This window comes from Microtus oregoni, unplaced genomic scaffold (genome assembly GCF_018167655.1).
Source record: "Microtus oregoni isolate MIOR12 unplaced genomic scaffold, Mior012 000028F_ref0000031, whole genome shotgun sequence".
Lineage (NCBI taxonomy): Eukaryota > Metazoa > Chordata > Mammalia > Rodentia > Cricetidae > Microtus > Microtus oregoni.
In genome coordinates, this window is record NW_024543087.1 from 4,180,543 (window position 1) to 4,200,583 (window position 20,041).

The 20,041-nt window shown below is 48.4% G+C and overlaps 1 protein-coding gene and 3 non-coding genes across 4 annotated transcripts; all 4 read right to left on the reverse strand.

Annotated features, from left to right (window-relative positions):
* Positions 1–14,333: 14,333 nt before the first annotated feature.
* Rpsa (ribosomal protein SA) lies at positions 14,334–18,704 on the reverse strand. Its single transcript, XM_041677570.1, has 6 exons — positions 18,562–18,704; positions 17,802–17,968; positions 16,922–17,040; positions 15,257–15,502; positions 14,766–14,894; positions 14,334–14,661 (listed from the first exon to the last, which is right to left on the reverse strand). The coding sequence occupies exons 2-6, from the start codon at positions 17,932–17,934 to the stop codon at positions 14,401–14,403; spliced, it is 888 nt and encodes a 295-aa protein (XP_041533504.1). The 5' UTR covers positions 17,935–17,968; positions 18,562–18,704; the 3' UTR covers positions 14,334–14,400.
* LOC121464594 lies at positions 15,059–15,204 on the reverse strand. Its single transcript, XR_005976537.1, has one exon. It is a non-coding gene; the product is annotated as a small nucleolar RNA SNORA62/SNORA6 family (small nucleolar RNA).
* On the reverse strand, positions 16,641–16,842 carry LOC121464592. The gene has a single exon (XR_005976535.1). It is a non-coding gene; the product is annotated as a small nucleolar RNA SNORA73 family (small nucleolar RNA).
* Positions 17,233–17,387, reverse strand: LOC121464593. Its single transcript, XR_005976536.1, has one exon. It is a non-coding gene; the product is annotated as a small nucleolar RNA SNORA62/SNORA6 family (small nucleolar RNA).
* Positions 18,705–20,041: the final 1,337 nt, after the last annotated feature.

Below are 20,041 nucleotides of genomic sequence, written 5' to 3' on the forward strand. Positions count from 1 at the left end.
ACATGAAGGCAAAATACTTACATACATAAAACAAAATAAATATTAAATTATAATTTGTAATTGAAAGATTTTAAGTGCCACCTGTAGTGTGAATTCGAATTGGTCTTAATAATAAAAAACAGAGTCAGATATTAGGGGGTGAAAGCTGAAAGAGAAGCAGAGCAGCCAGACACTAGTTCTCACCTGTATGAAATCCTCAGACTGAACGGGGTATCCTGTCTCTGCAAGTCCTCAGACTTAATGCCCTGAGCTCCTGTCTCCTCCCGCCTTATATTCCTTTCTCTGCCCAGCCATATCCCTTCCTGTCTCCACCTCCCCATGCTGAGATTAAAGGCCTGTGATTCCCAAGTGCTGGGATTTAAGGTGTGAACCACCACCACCCTGCTCTCTTTCTCTTTGAGACTGGATCAGTCTCCTACTGGGTGGCCATGAACACGAACTCACAGAGATCCGTCTGCCTCTGCCTCCCGAATGCTGGGATCAAAGGTGTGTGCCATCACTGCCTGGCCTCTATGGCTAACTAGTGGTTTAGCTTCGCACTCTGATCCTCAGGCAAGTTTCGTTTGTTACAACACAAACAAAATATCTCCACAGCCACCTATAATTTTGTGAAACTAACTAACAAATTCAGAAAGAGTTCCATATTATTTTGTTTGCATATATATTATTTTGTTCATATATATATATATATATAGAGAGAGAGAGAGAGAGAGAGAGAGAGAGTTCACCTAATATTTTGTGAAACTGACATATTCAGAGAGAGTTCTGGTCTTTGCACCGGCTCCAAAGGTCATCTCTAGATTTGTGGCATTCCTGTCTTGCCTATCAATGACTGTTGACCTTCTAGGTGACTTGAGCCAGTTCACCTAATGACAGGAGGCTACACAATGTCCATACCCAGAGGAGCAGGAGATAAACATCATGAATGTGCCCCTCAATCACAGGTCGGGCAGGCACCAACGGGACTCCGGATGCCAAGGTTAAGGTGCAGCTGGGTGACGCATTAGAGAGATGATGGTCACTTCACACCCTGCTGGGTGACGCTCTAGAGATATGATGGTCACTTCACACCCTGCTGGGTGATGCTCTAGAGATATGATGGTCACTTCACACCCTGCTGGGTGACGCTCTAGAGATATGATGGTCACTTCACACCCTGCTGGGTGACGCTCTAGAGATATGATGGCCACTTCACACCCTGCTGGGTGATGCTCTAGAGATATGATGGCCACTTCACACCCTGCTGGGTGACGCTCTAGAGATATGGTGGTCACGTCACACCCTGCCGGGTGACACTCTAGAGATATGATGGCCACTTCACACCCTGCTGGGTGACGCTCTAGAGATATGATGGTCACTTCACACCCTGCTGGGTGACGCTCTAGAGATATGATGGTCACTTCACACCCTGCTGGGTGATGCTCTAGAGATATGGTGGCCACTTCACACCCTGCTGGGTAACGCTCTAGAGATATGATGGTCACGTCACACCCTGCTGGGTGACGCTCTAGAGATATGATGGCCACTTCACACCCTGCTGGGTGACGCTCTAGAGATATGATGGCCACTTCACACCCTGCTGGGTGATGCTCTAGAGATATGATGGTCACGTCACACCCTGCTGGGTGACGCTCTAGAGATATGATGGCCACTTCACACCCTGCTGGGTGACGCTCTAGAGATATGATGGCCACTTCACACCCTGCTGGGTGATGCTCTAGAGATATGGTGGTCACTTCACACCCTGCTGGGTGATGCTCTAGAGATATGGTGGTCACTTCACACCCTGCTGGGTGATGCTCTAGAGATATGATGGCCACTTCACACCCTGCTGCAGACAGCAGCATGGGTACTGAGTCTGCTGCTGGGCTAGACTGGCTGGAGTCTTAACTCCTCTGATCACCCCACAGAGCTTCTCAGGGAACAATCAAATCTGAAAGTGGCCCACAAGCACCCCTTAAATTTGCATTTGATGTCGAGAATGAAGCTGATAAAATAAAAAATAATACAGAGAAAGTAAATGTTTAATAAAATTTTGCCTTATTAAAAATGAAGTAAAAGTGCTAGTTGAACTACTTAAATTGATGTAAAGAAATATTAACATTCGTGCCTCAAAGCCACACCAATTTCTAAGGCATAAATTTTAAGGCCACTTCTTCATCGTATGCAACCTACATCTGGAAGCCTGCTCCTTCCTCAGAGACACTTCTGAAGATGTGAATGGTGTTCCCAGGCGCAGGGCCCTTAGAGGAGGCGCCCCTAGTGCGACGCACCCTCCCTCCTTCCTGGGTCCTCTGGTCCCCTCCTGTCCTCCCCTTGTCTGGTCTTGTTTCCTTGGTCCCCGCAACAGCTATAGCTTCCTGCTGGCCTCCTGCGGCTTCTGCCTCCCCTTTCCTCCAGCTATATGTCAGCGCCTCGTTCGGCTCCAGATCCCTTCCTAGATTCCCCAATTCCTTCCTGGGATTTACACCGTGTTGCCCTCAGCCAATGGGTTCCTTGCCCAACCCAGGCTCTTTACTGGTCACTACACACCCTGAATTCCAGGAAGGTTTTTGGGCCCACGCGCCAGACCGGCCTCATAGACTAAGATCCAGCTGGCACCTTGTGGAGAGGGGGCACAGTTGAGGACCTGGGGTAGCGAGGTGGGGGGCTGCTGGAGAGAAGCCCCGGGGTCCTTGAATTCAACGAGGGGCCACAACGGACTGGTTTGTAAAGTGTTGCATTTACTAGGGGACACTAGGGACAGTTGGAGTCAGGCTGGGGTCTGAGTTGACTGTAGGCAGTTGGAGACTGGTTGGTGACCGTTGGGAACAAAGGGGGTGTGGCTAAGAACTGACTTCCAGCCCTTGGGGACAAGTGGAGGGTATTTGGATCCTGCTGGAGACTGTCAGAAACTCACCGGTGACAGTTGGGACTGTCGGGGGTTGGCAGGTGACCATTAGAAACAGGTTAGGAACAGTTAGGACCAATCTGGAGACATTGGGAGCTGGCTGGATTGGGGCCAGTAGGAATGCGTGGAACCCGGAGGGAAGCCAAGCGGCTGCCTTGGTTGAATCATCCAGGACCACTGAAGCCAGAAGGTGGGAACCAGGGAGCAGGCACAGTGGAGACAGACACCCAACAAAGAGTCCTGCCCCGGTGGCCTCTACCTGACCTGGAACCTCGTGGGTTGAGGAAGAATCCAGCTTCTCACCCAACTGGGGAGCCTGGGCTGATGGGCGAGAGCATCCAGGGCACAGAGAGGCAGGCCTGGAACCCAGCAAAGCCTGACCTGCATGGGGCTCGGCTGGTCCCCAAGTCCCGGAGCTCGCCTGCTCAGATTCAGGAGGCCCCTGCGAGCGGGCTGCCGCATTCACAGGAGAAGCATGGGGTCTTCGGTTGGACCGAGTCTCCTGTCGTACTGTGGATGTTTCCGGACCTGTGTGCGCACAGGCTACAGTATTAGAGGTCGTGGACCGGGCCGGATCACCTCTGACTTGTTTGGACACCAGCAAGTGGCGGCAATTCAGGTAGCTTGGGTCAGCTGTGCGCCTTGTTCCCCGGTCCAGGCCTAGGCCAGTGCTGCTCTATGTCAGGGATGTGTGTACACGAGTTTCAGCTAAGCGTGTGGGTGTGTGCACGTGTTTGTGTGTACACTAAGCATATGTGCTAGCGCTGGCTGAGGCAAGTAGACGGCATCAGATTCCCTGGAGCTGGAGCTATGGTGGGATGTGGGCCCTGGGAACCGAATCATGGCCTCTTTAAGATCAGCAAGTGCTCTTAACCACTGAGCCATCTCCCCGGCCCCAGAAACCTTCCTTTCATCACATGGCCATGCCTTTCAGAATGCTGCTTTTGTTCCCTAGATTGCAGAGTGGCTCATAATCTTCTGTGTCTACACTCTTGGGTGGACTCTCAGATCCTGATGCGGGTCTTGACTCGAACCCCCCCCCAAAACACCAGAGGCTCCATCAGCAGCCACACAGTTGCCAACCAAGCTGCCTTCTGCCTCCAGCCCTGTAGCCCACCCCAGGACAGCTAAGCCCGAAGGAAGTTTGAGCTAAGAGTTGATGCCAGAAAGATCCTTGACACCCATTTGAGCCACAAACCTGTTTCGAATCTCTGCTCTTCCTCCCCACCCTGTCTTCCCTCACCCGAGCATACTGTGAGAACGGAGGCTGGAGGAGGCCCGGGAGATTTCTAAAAAAGCCGTCCAACTTTTAAGAGGAACTTTATTTTTAAAAAAATGTATTGTGGGGTACATGTGAGGAGGCCAGAGGGCAGCTTGCAGGGATCCAGTCTCTCCTCCCACCACGCATACAGTCCTGAGGATGGTACTCAGGATTCCAGGCTCGAGGACTGAGCCATCTGACCAGCCCAGTTAACACTTTTGTAAACATGGATCCCTGTTTAAGAGTCACTCTTCGGGAGAGCGTGAGAGACTCTTGCTTTGTCCCCCCACACTCTTCGCCCTTCTTTCCCACCCGCAGGCATTGCTCCAGGCCTTTGCCCTAAGATAGCCATGGGAGCCTCGAGGCCGGCAGGACTCAGAGGGCCAACCTTCTCTCTGACCCTCACCGTCCAGGACCACAGCTGCAGAAGGAAGGCGGTGGGAAGTGGCCCTCCCATGTCTGACTGCAGGAAGGAATGCGATGGGTCATCAAGCTTCCACGAGTTCCATGCCCACAGTGCTGCTACTGGCTTGCTTTCTGCATGGAGAAGACCCAGAACTCATGGATGAAAGAGAATAAATCCAGGCCCCTCGGCACCCTTTGCCTGCTGCCCTCTTTCTTCAGAAAGTGAACTCCTCAGGAAGGGACTCAGCCCACAGCTCCCTGCCCTTCCTCTCCCAATCCTGGTGAAGGGTGTATGAGCAGAAACCCACCAGTTCCGTGTTTATCATCAACTCATGAGAACCAAGCTATTTCATTCTGCCAATTTTTTTTATCTTTGCCGAGCAATGACTTGGGCCTTAAGATTTCCTGACATTTGAAGTCTCTCTGCTCTGTTTTTATGGGACCATCACCCACAAACAGACAATTTTTATATTTTACCCAACAGCCCCAAGCTCGAAGGCGCATCAGGAGGAAGTGGGCTGGGGGGAGGGGTGCTGCTGTGTGTCTGAGAAGTAAGAAGGCTGGCGGCCCTGTTTGCCCAGCCAAATGCACCCTGTGACTGACATGTTAAAGTGATGGCCTTTCTCCTTGAACCTCGGGTAGATCCCAGGGCAGAAGCTGTGAATGGTCCAGGGTCAGACTCAGCAGTAGCTTTTCTTTGTTCTCTAGCTTTTTATACATTTTTCAATTTCCCAAGTGTTGTTCACTGTTCAGTTACAGCACTGTGTTAGACAGCCGTTGCTGTTTGCCTAATTGAAATACAAAACCCGGGAAAACCTGGCTAGGCAATGTGTTTGCTTCCTGACTGTGAGGTTTGCAGTTGGATGAAGTCAGTTCGTCCTCCATTCATTCTGGTCCTTTGCACTAGAGGGCCATCACATTCTACCCAGATGTCAGTTGCCCTGCTTGAGGGAGTCTGAGGTCTGCCCTGGGCTGGAAAGTGAAAGCAGGAAGAACTGCCCCAGGATCTCCCTTCCATCCCCAGGAGCTCCCTTCCAGCCCCTGGAACTCCCTTCCTGCCCCAGGAGCTCCCTTCCAGCCCCCAGGAGCTCCCTTCCAGCCCCCGGAACTCCTTTCCTGCCCCAGGAGCTCCCTTCCACCACCAGGAGCTTCCTTCCCGCCCTGGGAACTCCCTCCCTGCCCCAGGAGCTTCCTTACTACTGAAGTCAGCTTTCCTCCAGAGAAGACTATTTCTTCCCCAGTGCCCTCTACCCATCATTTTCTCATCCCCCGCCTGAGTTTTTTTTTAAGATTTACTTATGTTTTCATGTATTTCATGTATATGAGCTCTCTGTCTTCACGTACACCCAAAGCGGAATCTGATCCTGGTGTGGGGGGGTTCTTCTGTTCATGTGTTGCTTTCATTGGTTAATGAATAAAGAAACTGCTTTGGGCCTGATAGGGCAGAACTTAGGTAGGTGGAGAAGACAGAACTGAATGCTGGGAAGAAGAAAGCAGAGTCAGGGAGAATCCGTGGATCCTCTGCAGATGTTGATTATAATCTTGCCAGTAAGCCACAGCCACGTGGTGATACAGATTAATGGAGATGGGTTAAAATACTATGTAAGAGTTAGCCAATAAGAGCCGGGCGATGGTGGCGCACGCCTTTAATCCCAGCACTTGGGAGGCAGAGGCAGGCGGATCTCTGTGAGTTCGAGACCAGCCTGGTCTACAGAGCGAGTTCCAGGACAGGCTCCAAAGCCACAGAGAAACCCTGTCTCAAAAAAAAAAAAAAAGAGTTAGCCAATAAGAAGTTAAAGCTAGGGGGCTGGAGAGATGGCTCAGTGGTTAAGAGCACTGCCTGCTCTTCCAAAGGTCCTGAGTTCAATTCCCAGCAACCACATGGTGGCTCACAACCATCTGGAATGAGGTCTGGTGCCCTCTTCTGGCCTGCAGACATACACACAGACAGAATATTGTATACATAATAAATAAATAAATATTTAAAAAAAAAAAGAAGTTAAAGCTAATGGCCAAGCAGTAATTTAATTAATACAGTTTCTGTGTGGTTATTTTGGGGCTAAGCACACCGGGCGGCCAGGAAAAACAAGTGGGCCCTCTTCCTTTGCAACATGATCCCATTAGAGATGATTGTGAGGCACCATGTTGTGGCTGGGAATTGAACTCAGGACCTCTGGAAGAGTAGTCGAGTGCTCTTAACCGCTGAGCATCCCCCACCCCCAGAGTTCTTAATTGTTATATGCTCCCTGTTGGGAATATTATGTTAGGGTATATTACTTTTTATTTTTTTTAAACTCTGTGATGTTGTGATTCTTTGTCTAGAACACTTGATATTCTAATAGATCTGAATGGCCAATGATGAGGCAGGAGAAAGGACAGGTGTAGCTGGCAAGCAGAGAGAATAAATAGAAGGAGAAAACTGGGAGAAGAGGTTCAGAATAGTCTGAGGAGGAGGAGGACATCAAGGGCAGCCACCCAGCTGCACAGCAATCCACAGCGTAAGAGTAAGATTTACAGGAGAAAGAGGGAAAAACACAGAGGCCAAAGGGTAGACAGGACTAGTTAAGAAAAGCAGGCAAGAAACAAGCCAAGCTAGGGCTGCACATTTACAAATGAGACACCGCGTGTGATTCATCTGGAAGCTGGGTGGTGGCCCCCCAAAAAAGTCCAAAGAGCATAACATCATACTCCAGCTCTGAATAGGAGCAGGTTGGCCATTCTGTCACAATCTACTAGCTAAGTCTTAGGAATATGGGTGAACAGAAATTCCTACGCTCTTGCGGAATATTTGTACACTGTGTGAAGGTGTGTGTGATACAGAGCTGAATGGCGAATAGCGAGGCAGAAGATATAGGCAAGATTTCCAGGGACAGAGAGGACTCTGGGAGAATCAGGAGATGGAGGGCAAGTAGGATGTGCAAAAGAACCACCATGAATCACGTGGCAGAATGTAGATTGGTATAAATGGGTTAAGTTATAAAAACTAGCTAGAAACAAACCTAGGCTATAGGCCAAGCTTTTATAATTAATATGATGTTTGTGTGTGTGTGTTGTTTTTATTGGTTGATGAATAAAGCTGGTCAATGGCTTGGCAGAGTAAAGCCAGGAGGGAAATCCAAACAGATATATACAGAGAGTAGGTGGAGTCAGGAAGACGCCAATCAGCTGACAAAGGAGACAGGTGCCAGAACCTTGTGGTTGATACATAGATCAATAGAAATGGGTTAATTTAAGGTATAAGCGCTAGCTAAGAAAACGCCTGAACTATTGGCCAAACAGTGTTGTAAATTAATATAGGTTCTGTGTGATTATTCGAGTTTGGGCAACTGGGAAACAAATGTGCAGTCTCCTGTTTACATTAATAAGAAGTCTCTGTGTCATTATTTGGGAGCTGATGGGACAGAGAAAGACTTGTTACATTTGGAGCCCAAAGCATGGCATGTAAAATCCACATAGACCCTGAGAAAGCTGGGGAAATAGTTTCCTAGTAGGTGCGGGGCTTGCAGCCTACCCAGGTGAAGTAATAAGGGCGGCGGGGCTGCGTTCCCAGCACCCGGGCCGCCTGCTCGGCTAGCTTATGCCCCAAAATAATTACACAGACACTGTATTCTTTTAAGCACTGCTTGGCCCTTTAGCTCTAGCACTTACAGGCTAATTCTCACATCCCGATCAACCCATCTCTAATAATCTGTGAGAATCGGTCTTACCGGGAAGATTCTAGCCTAGTCCATCCTGGGTCGGAGCTTCATGCCGGGAGCGGGGCATGGCGTCTCTCTCAGGCGTCTGCTCCCTAGAGGAGCTGTGGAGTCTCTGACCTCACTTCCTCTTCCTCCCAGCATTTTGTTCTGTTTACTCCACCCACAGGGCCAGGGCAGTTCCTTTATTAGCCAATGACCTTCCTCCATCATTTCCCCTTTTTCGGTTTAAACAAAAAAAGGCTTTAACATAGCAAAATTACATATAACAAAACAGTTATCAAGTAGAAGTTACAATAATCTTTATCATAACTAAGGAAAACTATAACTATAACTAACTATTCTTAACTCCATCAAAGACTCCAGAAAGATACAATACTACCTAAGCAAACAAGAAAAAAGCAACTTTTAAAACTCTAGAAATGACAGAGACATCTCGCTGCCTGGACAGTCACCCAAAGTTCCTCTGTACCGTTGGGGCATCCATCTTCAGCCTTCAGGCCCATGCTATCCAGCAGACATTTCCATAAAGCAGGAAAATTCAAAGTCAGTTCAGTCACTATCTGTTGTGTCCTGCAGAATGTCTCGCAGACTCTTTCATGAATCAGGAACCCCGAAAGATCATCTCACCTTAGGCAAGTTCAGTAGTCCTCTTTCTGCGGGTTCTCTGTGTCCAGTTTATGCAATAGTCCAGGCAAGAGCAGTTTCTTGCCCAAATGGCTATCAAACTCCATAAGGTGCCTCTTTGATGCCCATCTTCCACTTGAAGTACATTGGTGCTGCCAGGAGCAGAGTGTCTCATTGTCATGAAAAGTCCTCAGTTATTAAAACATTAAATGTCCTATTATGTAATCTTTGAAAGACATGAAGAATGTCTATCTAAAATATATCTCTATATATCTAGAAAATCTAACTAACATGACTACAAGCTTTACTATTATTGATGATTATCCATTAACAACCTATATTTCTTAATTATACAGTACATATTTAAATGAACTACACAATCACAATACCTTAATCAAAATCAGAAACACTTATATATATATAACAAAATTGACCTTAAATCTCTATCAATAAAGCAAAATCTATACTAATGTAAATAGTATAGATGTAAATAGTATAATGTAAATAATAATAATGTAAATGTAAATAGTATAATGTAAATAGTCTGCTCCTGAGAGGAGAGCTGTCGCGTCTCTGACCTCACTTCCTCTTCCTCCCAGCATTTTGTTCTGTTTACTCCTCCCACCTATCCTCTAACCAATAAAATGGGCCAGGGCAGTTCCTTTATTAGCCAATGACCTTCCTCCATCACCCAGGTGTGGCTACCAAGCACTAAAACAGGTTTATGAGCAACAGGCAGTGCACTACTCAGTGGTAGGAAACGAGGTACAAGTGCCTACTGGAGCTGGAGCAGGTAGCATGCCAGGGCACAGACACGAGGTCCTCTCACCCACCTGAAGGGGCGGAGCCAGTCAGCAGGCCACGTGCTAAACAGAGTCATGCAAGCAACCACATGGTGCTCACAACCATTTGTAATGAGATCTGGTGCCCTCTTCTGGCCTGCAGGCATATGTGCAGACAGACCACTATATATAATAAATATATAAATCTTAAAAAAAAAAAGTGTTTCCAGAAAAAAAAAAAGCGCCCAGACACCAATGAAAACAAGTAGTCCAGGTGACCCAGCCTCTCAGAATGCCTCTGCTGCAGGTTCCTCAAAATCCTGCATCCAGGACAACTTCAAAGCTGCTAGCCGAGAAGATCCAGCCTCACAGACTACTCCAGCTAGGACTTCAAATAAGCTCAACACTTTCCCATCACAGAGCCTAAACAAAAATATAATAGTTAGCTCTCCCAGGGCTTGACCAGTAAGTGGTGAAGGAAGCTGGTGGTGGGCATGGCCTACAAGGTCAGTCTGGTTAGGCCTGCTTTTCAGTTCCTGATAGAAGCACCTTACATGCTTCTTCGAAGTGTGGTGTGTGAAAGAAACCGCACTTGCCATTCATTCCTCTCACAGGAACAGAAGCAGACAATAAAAGCACTTGGATCCCTGCTGATATAGGCAGTGGTCAGGCGGAACCTGGAAAACTGCCAGGCTTTAATGTCTAAAAATGCCCCGTGTTTCAATGCCATTAAGCACAAAGATGCACCTTTCATACATGTTTATAACAAAACTGTGTAAATTGTTGAGTTAGGAAGCTAGGTAAGCTATTCGTAGCCACTTACTAGCTCGTTCTAAAACCTATAACCTCATGGAGAAATGCTTGTTGTGAACGGAGGGCAGCAGCTAGTTGGCTGTGTCGGATAGGAAATTGGCTGCTCTTGCCGAGGACATTGCCCGCTGGAGTTCACGGCTACCACGACCGTGGTGGTAAGACAGGCATCCACACTGCATTTCTCAACAGAGAACGTCTCTAGGACTTTCCCACCCCAGCCCCTTCTTGTGCTCATAAAGAATTTGACAAAAATGACTCGCCTCTGTGACTGAAGGCATCTACTGACACAGCTCAACTTGAGACAGGACAGTGAGTACACTAAAAACCTTGCTGTCTGGGCCAGCAATTAGTACTGTCTATTAAGCAGGGATGAGGCTGTGGACTGGGGACACCAGTTCTTGTGTGGCTCTCTCAACTGCTTAGGCTTCCTTCCTAACAGAAAATGGTGTTAAGAAATGTCCCGGGTCCAGACCAAGGACAGCATCTTTATAGTCTCCTTAAAACCACATTGCAGCCGGGCGATAGTGGCACACGCCTTTAATCCCAGCACTCACTCGGGAGGCAGAGGCAGGCGGATCTCTGTGAGTTCGAGACCAGCCTGGTCTACAGAGCTAGTTCCAGGACAGGCTCCAAAGCCACAGAGAAACCCTGTCTCGAAAAACCAAAAAAAAAAAAAAAAAAAAATCACATTGCAGCACATCCACCACCTTATTATTAGTGAAAAGAACTAGGCTACAGCCATAAAAGGGAGGGAACAGAGTCCTCCTCGGTGTAGCAGCACCGTCATGAGGGTAGACAGGCAAGCAGGATGTGAGCCTTCCTTCCTCATATACTAAAGTGAACATTTAAACACTGTCTTTATTATATACAGTGCTTCACCTGCTTCTATGCCTGCAGGCCAGAAGAGGGAATCAGATATTATTATAGATGCTTTTTGAGCCACCTTGTGGTTGCTGGGAATTGAACTCAGGACCTCTGAAAGAGCAGCCAGTGCTCTTAACCTGAGCCATCTCACCAGCCCTATAAATAATTTGTGGTACACTGATTTCTCTTCAGACTGCACCATCTGCCTTTCTACTTTGTCTCCATGTACCCTTATCCTCTACTATTGAAAACATTCTCTATTCTTGGCCTAAACCTAAATTAACATTTTGTTAAGTATATACATTTCAGGGACTGGAGAGGATAAAGGTTCGATTCCCAGCTCCCACAAGACAGCTAGCTCTTTAACTTCCGTTCCAGGGGATGACACCCTCACACAAATGTGTACATAATATATACGTATTCTTTTCAGTTTGTCATTGGTGGCATACACCTTTAATCCCAGCACTCGGATCTCTGAGTTTGAGACCAGCTCGGTCTATAGAACGAGTTCCAGGACCCCCAGGGCTACACAGAAAAGCCCTGTATTGAGAGAAAAAAAAAAAAAAACTAAGGAAAAAAATTACATTTTCTTGCCATAGATATACTAAGTGTACCTGTAAAGAATATGCCATTTGCCTGTTTTTGAACTCTTTGCAGATGGAAGCACTTCTTAGGGGCAATTTTCTGATGTAGTTATTTGGTCCAAGGTGGTGTGTGCCATGCACGTAACCTTTGTTCATTTTCAGTGCTGCTTGGCATTTGTTGACTGTTAGCTATCCTTCCGGGTTTTACCTCCATGTGATGTGAGGCATGGCTATTTAGCCTATGGCTAGGTAAAACTCAGTGTGGAGCTTACTGAGCAGCAGGGCTGGCCGACTAGTCTATCCTTCTCAACTGTGACTGGTGGTCGCCAGCACTGACAGGGTTTTTCAAGACACTTTGTGGTTCGGGCCTTTGATTCTTTAACATAGGCCACAGTAGGTCTGTAAAAACAGTATTTGGGGGGCTGGAGAGATGGCTCAGAGGTTAAGAGCACTGACTGCTCTTCCAGAGGTCATGAGTTCAATTCCCAGCAACCACATGATGGCTCACAACCATCTGTAATGAGATCTGGTGCCCTCTTCTGGTGTGTTTGAAGCAGAATGTTGTACACATAATAAATTAAAAAAAACAAAACAGTATTTGGAACATACCAGTATTCTATATCCACGTACCCAGGAGAATCAATTTCCTACTCCTGTTAGTCATTGCTCATCTGATATCCAGGTAGCCCAGGCTGGCCTCCTCAGCAGTCCTGCCTCAGTTCCTCAAGCATTTGAATTACAGGCTAGTTCACTATATGTAGTTTCATTAAACCCCTCTCTAGCATGCTTTTTCATACCTAAATTGCTAATTTTAGAAGTTTTGCAAACACTTTTGACTGGATAGAACTGTAATACCCTAATACAGAAACGTCAAGATTTTGATGGCAACTATTAAGCTGGCCTAGCAGTCCTCACACAGCTGCACAGACCGAGTCAGGGGACTTTTGACCTTACTGAATGAGATAAAGGGTGTGAAGAGGTCCAAGCACATGGAAATCACTGGAGTCAGCACTAAGGTGGTGCAATGTCTTCCCCTACAGACATGCTGGTTCAGTATTTCTGGGGACCTTTTGCTCTAGCAGGAATCATTTACTGGTCACCCAAGTGGGTAGGTCCATAATCTGCACCTCTAGGTTTTCTTGGCTCACTGGATATTCTCATCTCATTGGAGGTTTCCCTTTCTCTGTAGCCTGATGTCTGACTCATGCCTCCACCCTCCAGTCAGTTTTCCCTGTTCACTGCCATATCCTGTGGGCTTAAAATTTTTAGTCCAGGATCAAATGTAAAAATCTGAGATTCAATCGCTAAAGGACCATTCTTAAATCTCCCACACAGCTAGACAACCAGGCCCACCTAGATGTGTTATTCAGCTCAGGCTGACCTGGTTCAACAATTTCCTAATAGTCTCTTAAGGGCAAAATTTATGTCTCAAACACTAATATGTAGTGAACTGCAGAAAATCTTCACATCAAAATTACAAAAGCAGAATTTGTAGCCAGCATTGCTCAAGATGATAGAACCAATGCCAATCTTGGCTGTCATGCGCACACATCCTAAGCCCAGCCTGGTGCCAGCTGTAAGCTACTGAGCGGCAGTCCTGGCACAACCATCAACTGCACTTTCAGAGCTTACACCAGCAAGGACCACTGGGAGAAAAGGGAGACGGCTCCACAAGGATCACAGTTCTGTTCCCTTGACCCAGATCAGGAACCTCCAAACCCAGTATATCTTATGCCCTCCTCTAGCCGCCATGCTTTAAATGCGAGTTTAGCCAGGTGGTGCACACCTTTAATCCCAGCCCTTGGGAGGCAGAGTCAGCAGCTGAGTTTGAGGTCAGCCTAGTGTCTGAACCAAGCTCCAGGACAGTCAAGGCTACTGAGAAACCTGTCTTTCAAAAAACCAAAAATTAAGAACTGGGAGCTTAGACCTACTAGCTCCAGTCACAGGTGACCTGTCAGCAACTGGCAGCAGCAGGGAGTGCAGTGCTGCCCTCAAGACCACTCCAGCTGAGAAGTCACTGTAAATTCCCAGTGCACAGCGTCAGACTAGCCCATTCTGCTGCCAAAACTAGTGAGGCTAACTGCTTGGGCATCAGAACCTCAGGCATTAACTGTTGCAGGACACAGAACCCAGTGGCACCAACATTGTCTTCATCCCAGAAGAACTCTGCATTTGAGGGAGCTAAAACAGGAACCCTGTATCAAAAACACCACAACCGACCTCACCCATGCACCAAGCACCTTGTTAAAGGGCCTCAAATTTAAAGCAGAACACTAATATTCTCTAATTGTATTTACATGAAAACCCTCTCCTAAAGCCTGTTCACTAACCACCCCATGCCCGTGGGCTCACTTCCATCACCTTGTACCCAGTGCCCATTAGATCCCATAATAGCAACCCAGGCACTCAAGAGACAGCTTGTAGGAACTTTATTTTCCTTCCACCTTTTTTCCCTTTGCTCAGGTAACTGCAGAGGACCTCAGGACCACTCAGTGGTGGCTCCAACCCACTCGGTGGCCTGCGCTGTGGGAGCTGCTGACCAATCCTCAGTGGCTGGCTGGGCACTCCAGTCTTCAGTAGGGAACTGCTGGATGGGCACCGAGGGCACCTGCACCCCCTCAGACCAGTCAGCCACCTCTGGCTGAGCAGCAGTGAACTCAGGAGCTGGTGCAGTCCATTCGCCCTGAAACTCCTCCTTGGTCACGGCCTTCTCAGCAGCAGCCTGTTCTTCCTTCTCAATCTAGTTTTTAAAAAGACCATAATGGACAAATTTAGCTTCACTGAACAAGACCAAAGTATCCCATTCACTTAGTGGCAACAGGCATTTAGTACAATAGGCCTTACCTCCTCTGGGTCTCTGTAGAAGTAAAGATCAGGCATAACCTCCCATGGGTGCTCACGGGAGATAGTGCCACGCATGCGGAGTACTTCACGGGCCAGCATCCACCACATCAGGCCCACTGAGTGAGCTCCCTGGAAGAGCGAGGGTCATTAAAACACCTGTCCAACCACAAACACTAGTCTGTCCCCACTTCCTCCTGGGCACAGGAACACACTGGCACAGACATACACGCAGGTATAATAACAGATCCATTTAGGAGAAACCCAGGCCCATATCCTACAGGCATCACAGTCAGGCTTGTAGCAAAGGTTACTATCAAGCTCCACTCACCAGACAGAGTGGGGGTTAGCGAAACCTTGCCGCTCGTTTAGCACACTACCTACACTTGCGAGTTCATCGGCCAGGTTGTGACCTCAACTCCAAGCTCTAACAATGTGCACAGGAACGAGAGAAAGGTTTCCCAGAGTGCTTGTCATGAACTCTACACAAGTACCTTGTTGTTGCACGGGATGGCGATGTCCACATAGCGCAGAGGTGAGTCTGTGTTACACAGGGCAATGGTGGGCAGGTTCACGTAAGACGCCTCTGTGAGGGGCTGGTGGTCAGCCCTGGGATCGGTCACCACTAGAAGCCGTGGCTCCCTGAAGGCTGCCTGGATCTGGTTGGTGAAGGTCCCCGGGGTGAACCGGCCAGCAATCGGAGTGGCTCCCGTGGCGGCAGCAAACTTCAGCACCGCTCGCTTTGAAGAGATTCTGAGTCAGTATTCTCAAGTGTTTCACGGGAACTGCTGATACCCTCTCTTCTAGGCACATGCTCTCCTTTCACACTTTTTTAAATATTTACTTATTCATTATGGATACAATATTCTGTCTGTGTGTATGTCTGCAGGCCAGAAGAGGGCACCAGAACTCATTACAGATGGTTGTGAGCCACCATGTGGTTGCTGGGAATTGAACTCAGGACCTTTGGATTTGGAAGAGCAGGCAATGCTCTTAACCACTGAGCCATCTCTCCAGCCCCTCACACACTTTCTTGAACTTTCTTGAAGTACTCTCTCCTCAGGCTAATTGCAACACTTGCACATTCCATCTCATCTAAGAAGCATCTCACATGACCCAAGTCCCTCAAAGGACAGAGACAGGCCCGCAGCAAACACCTGTGGCTTCTGGCAAAATACACCACAAAACAGACAAGTACATATGTTCTCCTTCCTTTTCGTCTCATATTTAATGTCTGAGTGGTTTATGTGCAATGCATACAAGCACAGCACCCATGCACACGGAGGTCGGAAGGTGCTGGAACCTTTGGAGTTATGGATGACAGTGCTGGCAACTAAACCCAGGGCCTCTGTAACACTGGGTGTATCTCTGCCCCAACATGTGGGGAACATACAGAGTCTCAACTGGGTAGCCTTGCTATTTGTAAGAGATCTGCCTGCCCCCTCACCCTAGAGATTTCCTGACTCCCTCCAGGAGATGGTCCTTTGTGCTCTATCCAGGTACTACAAACAATTCCTGGGGAGGGAACAGTTACTAAACCGTATTCTATCCTGTTCCACAGCACAGGTCTACTCTTCAGAACCACACTCACAGGACCCTTACTGCAACATTAAAACAGAATGCTGTTAGTATTTAACTCTCTCAAACCTTAACATAAACTGAATATTCACCAACTCAGCCAGCATACATGTAACAAAACTGTTAACTTTCTTAACAGGAAAGATACGCTTCCTCATTTTTTACAATTGAAACACAAGTTCTCAAATAACTTAAAAAACTCTGAAGAAGAACCGGCAGGGGCCTGTACAAGGACCAAGCTCAAAGGGAATCGAGGTATTTTGCCGCTGACATTATGCCCGCCACTGAGGGCGGAGGGAGGACTGTTTCCTGCATGGTTTGTCTCCTCAGTCATCATCCACAGGACTCTGAGAAGCCGTAGGAATATGCAGGTGCAGGCACGAAGCCCAGCTTCATCTCCAACGCCGTGGAAAGGGACTGTACATCACAGGCAGTGCCTATGCTCCCCTTGGCCACTAGGACAGAGCCCAGGGAGAGTGACCTCCTGGGGTATCCACGTTGGGTCTCTGCCTTTCTACACCCTCCCAGTGTCTTCTGTGGATTACTGCCACGACCCAAAACTCGGCCTCCGTTCTACACACCTGCCCAGTGTTCCTGGAGGAGATGACGCTGACATCAGCGGGGTTTTCGATGGCAACAATAGCCCGAGCTGCAAGCAGCAGCTTCTCCCAGGTCCTCTTCAGATTGATGATGTAGATGCCTACGTGGAAACAAGTGGACGGGAAGGGCTTTCAAGACTGCTTTACCCTGGCACTCTGGAGGCCAGGCTGGCTAGGGCTCACACATCTAACCGACTGCCTCCCAAGTCTACCTGGCAACAAATGATTGTTGTGCCCAGATGGATTTGCTAACCTAGCTGAACAAACAAACACTCTGGAGGAAGGCAGACTATGGATGTGGCAGAGACCACTATCAAACTCCAGTCACAGAGGCAAGCTCTACTGGTGTTAGCGAAAATCCTGCCATCTGTTCAATGTAGCACACTTCCGACACTCAGAAGTTCACCGGCCCAGGAGGCCTCCACCCTGAGCTTTAATAGTGTGCAGCTTCAGTTCCTTGGGGTAATCCTCCATCATGTCCTCTACCCTGTGGACCACTGCATCAACTTCAAATCCGTCCTACCAATCCCTTACAACACTCGATTCTCCCTCAGGTGCCTAGTGAGCGAACCCCCGCCCCTTCTCACAACCCAGCCTGCCAATTTTTCTCGACTCTTGTATATCCCCATACCTCATTCCACTTCCCACTAAAGCTACGCAGGCGACCCCTATGACTTCATCTGTGACACAGGGTGCACCGTAGGATATAACATATCCCCAGCCAGCTGCGGCACCCCTCCAAACAACAGGACAGTGTCCCAACAGAGCACTCAGTATCGGCACTGCCCACAGCAGGGCAGTCGGAGACTTAAGAGAAGTTTACCCGAGAAGTTTACCCGACTTATCAAAAGCGGTAACTGACCATCGCTTTTCCTTTTGTAGATGTACTGCTCCATCTGGAAGTCGAGGTTGGTGCCACCTAAGTGGGTGCCTGCAGCGAGGAATTTGAGGACATCCTCCTCCTTCATCTGCAGGACATCAAGGGCTCCGGACATTGTGTAAGTTTCCCCTTTAAGTTACGTCGGGAACCTGGAAGAGCAGAAATGCACCAGGTTTTCCTATTTCTTTTCCGAGCCTAGATCTCCATGTAGCCCGAGCTGTCCTAGCACTCATATTCGCCACGCCTCCCGAGAGCGGGGGTTCAAGGCGTGGGCGTCCTCTAGCATGGGAAGCTAAGTGGGATGGATTCGTACTCTACCCCTTTTAACTTCTCTGGCCACCTATCACACAAGTGCATCGGACCTTGTGTCAGAAAGAGAACTCAGAAAAAGTAGCCAAGCGGAAGCTAACGCTTCCGCAATCAGACAGATATCAAAGACTTGTGCAAAGGCAGCCATGTCTGGGGTGTTTCAGGTTTTTCGTAGCTCGAGACTGTGGCCGGCAGCTCCGGATCAGTCTCTACGCGCCTCACAAGCACTTTCCCAGCACGCGGCCGCCGGGGCCTGCAGCCTGGCGCGAGCGCCCGCCCCACCTCACGGGAGGCCACCACGTGGCGCAGCCGCCGCCTCCGGGAAAGAAGCCGCTCGGGTAGGCGCGGCCTCGGGGCGTTCGTGCCCATCCACGGAGCGACAGGGTCGAGCCCGTGACGCCGGGCGGCATCGAGGACCCCACCAGAGACTCACCAAGAACAACGCCGTATGGACCCGTCCCGGGGCAGCGCGGAAAGGACCGGCGGCCGGAAATGACGTCAATAAATAAGCCACAGCTAGCCAATAGCAAAGCAGATTGAGCGAAAAGAGGGCAGAACTTTCCCTCCGGAAAGAGGCTCGCGACGCACGCGCAGACTCAGCAGGCAAGCCCTTTACGTCCCTGCGGAGCGGAAGTTGAAAAGTCCCGCGCCTGCCCCGCCGCGATCGTTGCGTAGAGCGGGGGCCGGAAGTAGCTGGGAGGCCGAGGGTCGTGACTCCGCGGCTGGGGCGCAAAGTGCGCTAGTCCTGTTGGAAGGTTTATGCAAACCAGGCCTGTGCACAGCAAGCACAGCCTGGCGGATTGTCACGTGGTCCCTGGAGGACGAATTACCAACGCGCAATTATCTCTGGGATGTTTTCTTGAAAGTATAAAGGACAAGACTATGCATAAAATTATTTTTTGTTCAAAGAGATAAATGCAGTTAGTAAGCATTCTGTTCAATGGAATGCCATGCAGTCATTTAAGGATAAAATATGTCCTGTCGTAAAACTACAAAAATACGTACGAAAGATGGCTGAACAAATAAAAAGTAGACAGTAAAAACGAAAACAATGCGTTTGCTCACCCTCACAACCAGTCTTGGGCTTGGGCGGTGTGACTGTCCCCATTTCTTTGATACAAGTGAAGAACAGGCTTTAAGCCTGGGCCATCTGTGTCAGAGCTTATTAAACACCGGAGGACATACTCACCCATCCCTCTGATCCTTGGAGAAATTAATGGTTCCTTCCTAAATTTGAGAACACCACCAAAAAATTGATGGGTTCCCAGTAGGATATTACAAACGTGTTGAAGGTATGTGGAGATGACAGGTTATCTATTTACTGTTCATTCTGCTGGGTGCTAGATCGCTTGCCTTACCTCACAAGGCTCTGGATTTGTTCAGTTCCCAGAACGTCAGAGGAAAAACAGCTCTGACCTGAACCTGGTGATACACACCTGTTAATCCTAACGCTGGGGCAAGAGGGGCAAGAGGGGCTTGGCTTTGAGGGTGTAGCAGTACCCGGTGTCCAAAAAGAAAAGAAAAGGTAAAACTAAATATTGAACTTCCACCACATCAGGAATGTATCTCAAAATATTTTGATAAATAAAATACAGAATATTCTAGAATCTATTATTAAATGATATGTTCAGAAAGGCAAAATAATGGAAAATGAGATGTGGGTTGGGAATGAAGATTAAGAGATACTTTTACAAGGGGAATGTTCTTTTTTTTTTTTTTGCCAGTGATTGTTTTTTTTTAATTTATTTATTTATTTAAGGATTTCTGCCTCCTCCCCCCACCGCCTCCCATTTCCCTCCCCCTCCCCCGATCAAGTCCCCCTCCCTCATCAGCTCAAGAGCAATCAGGGTTCCCTGACCTGTGGGAAGCCCAAGGACTGCCCACCTCTATCCAGGTCTAGTAAGGTGAGCATC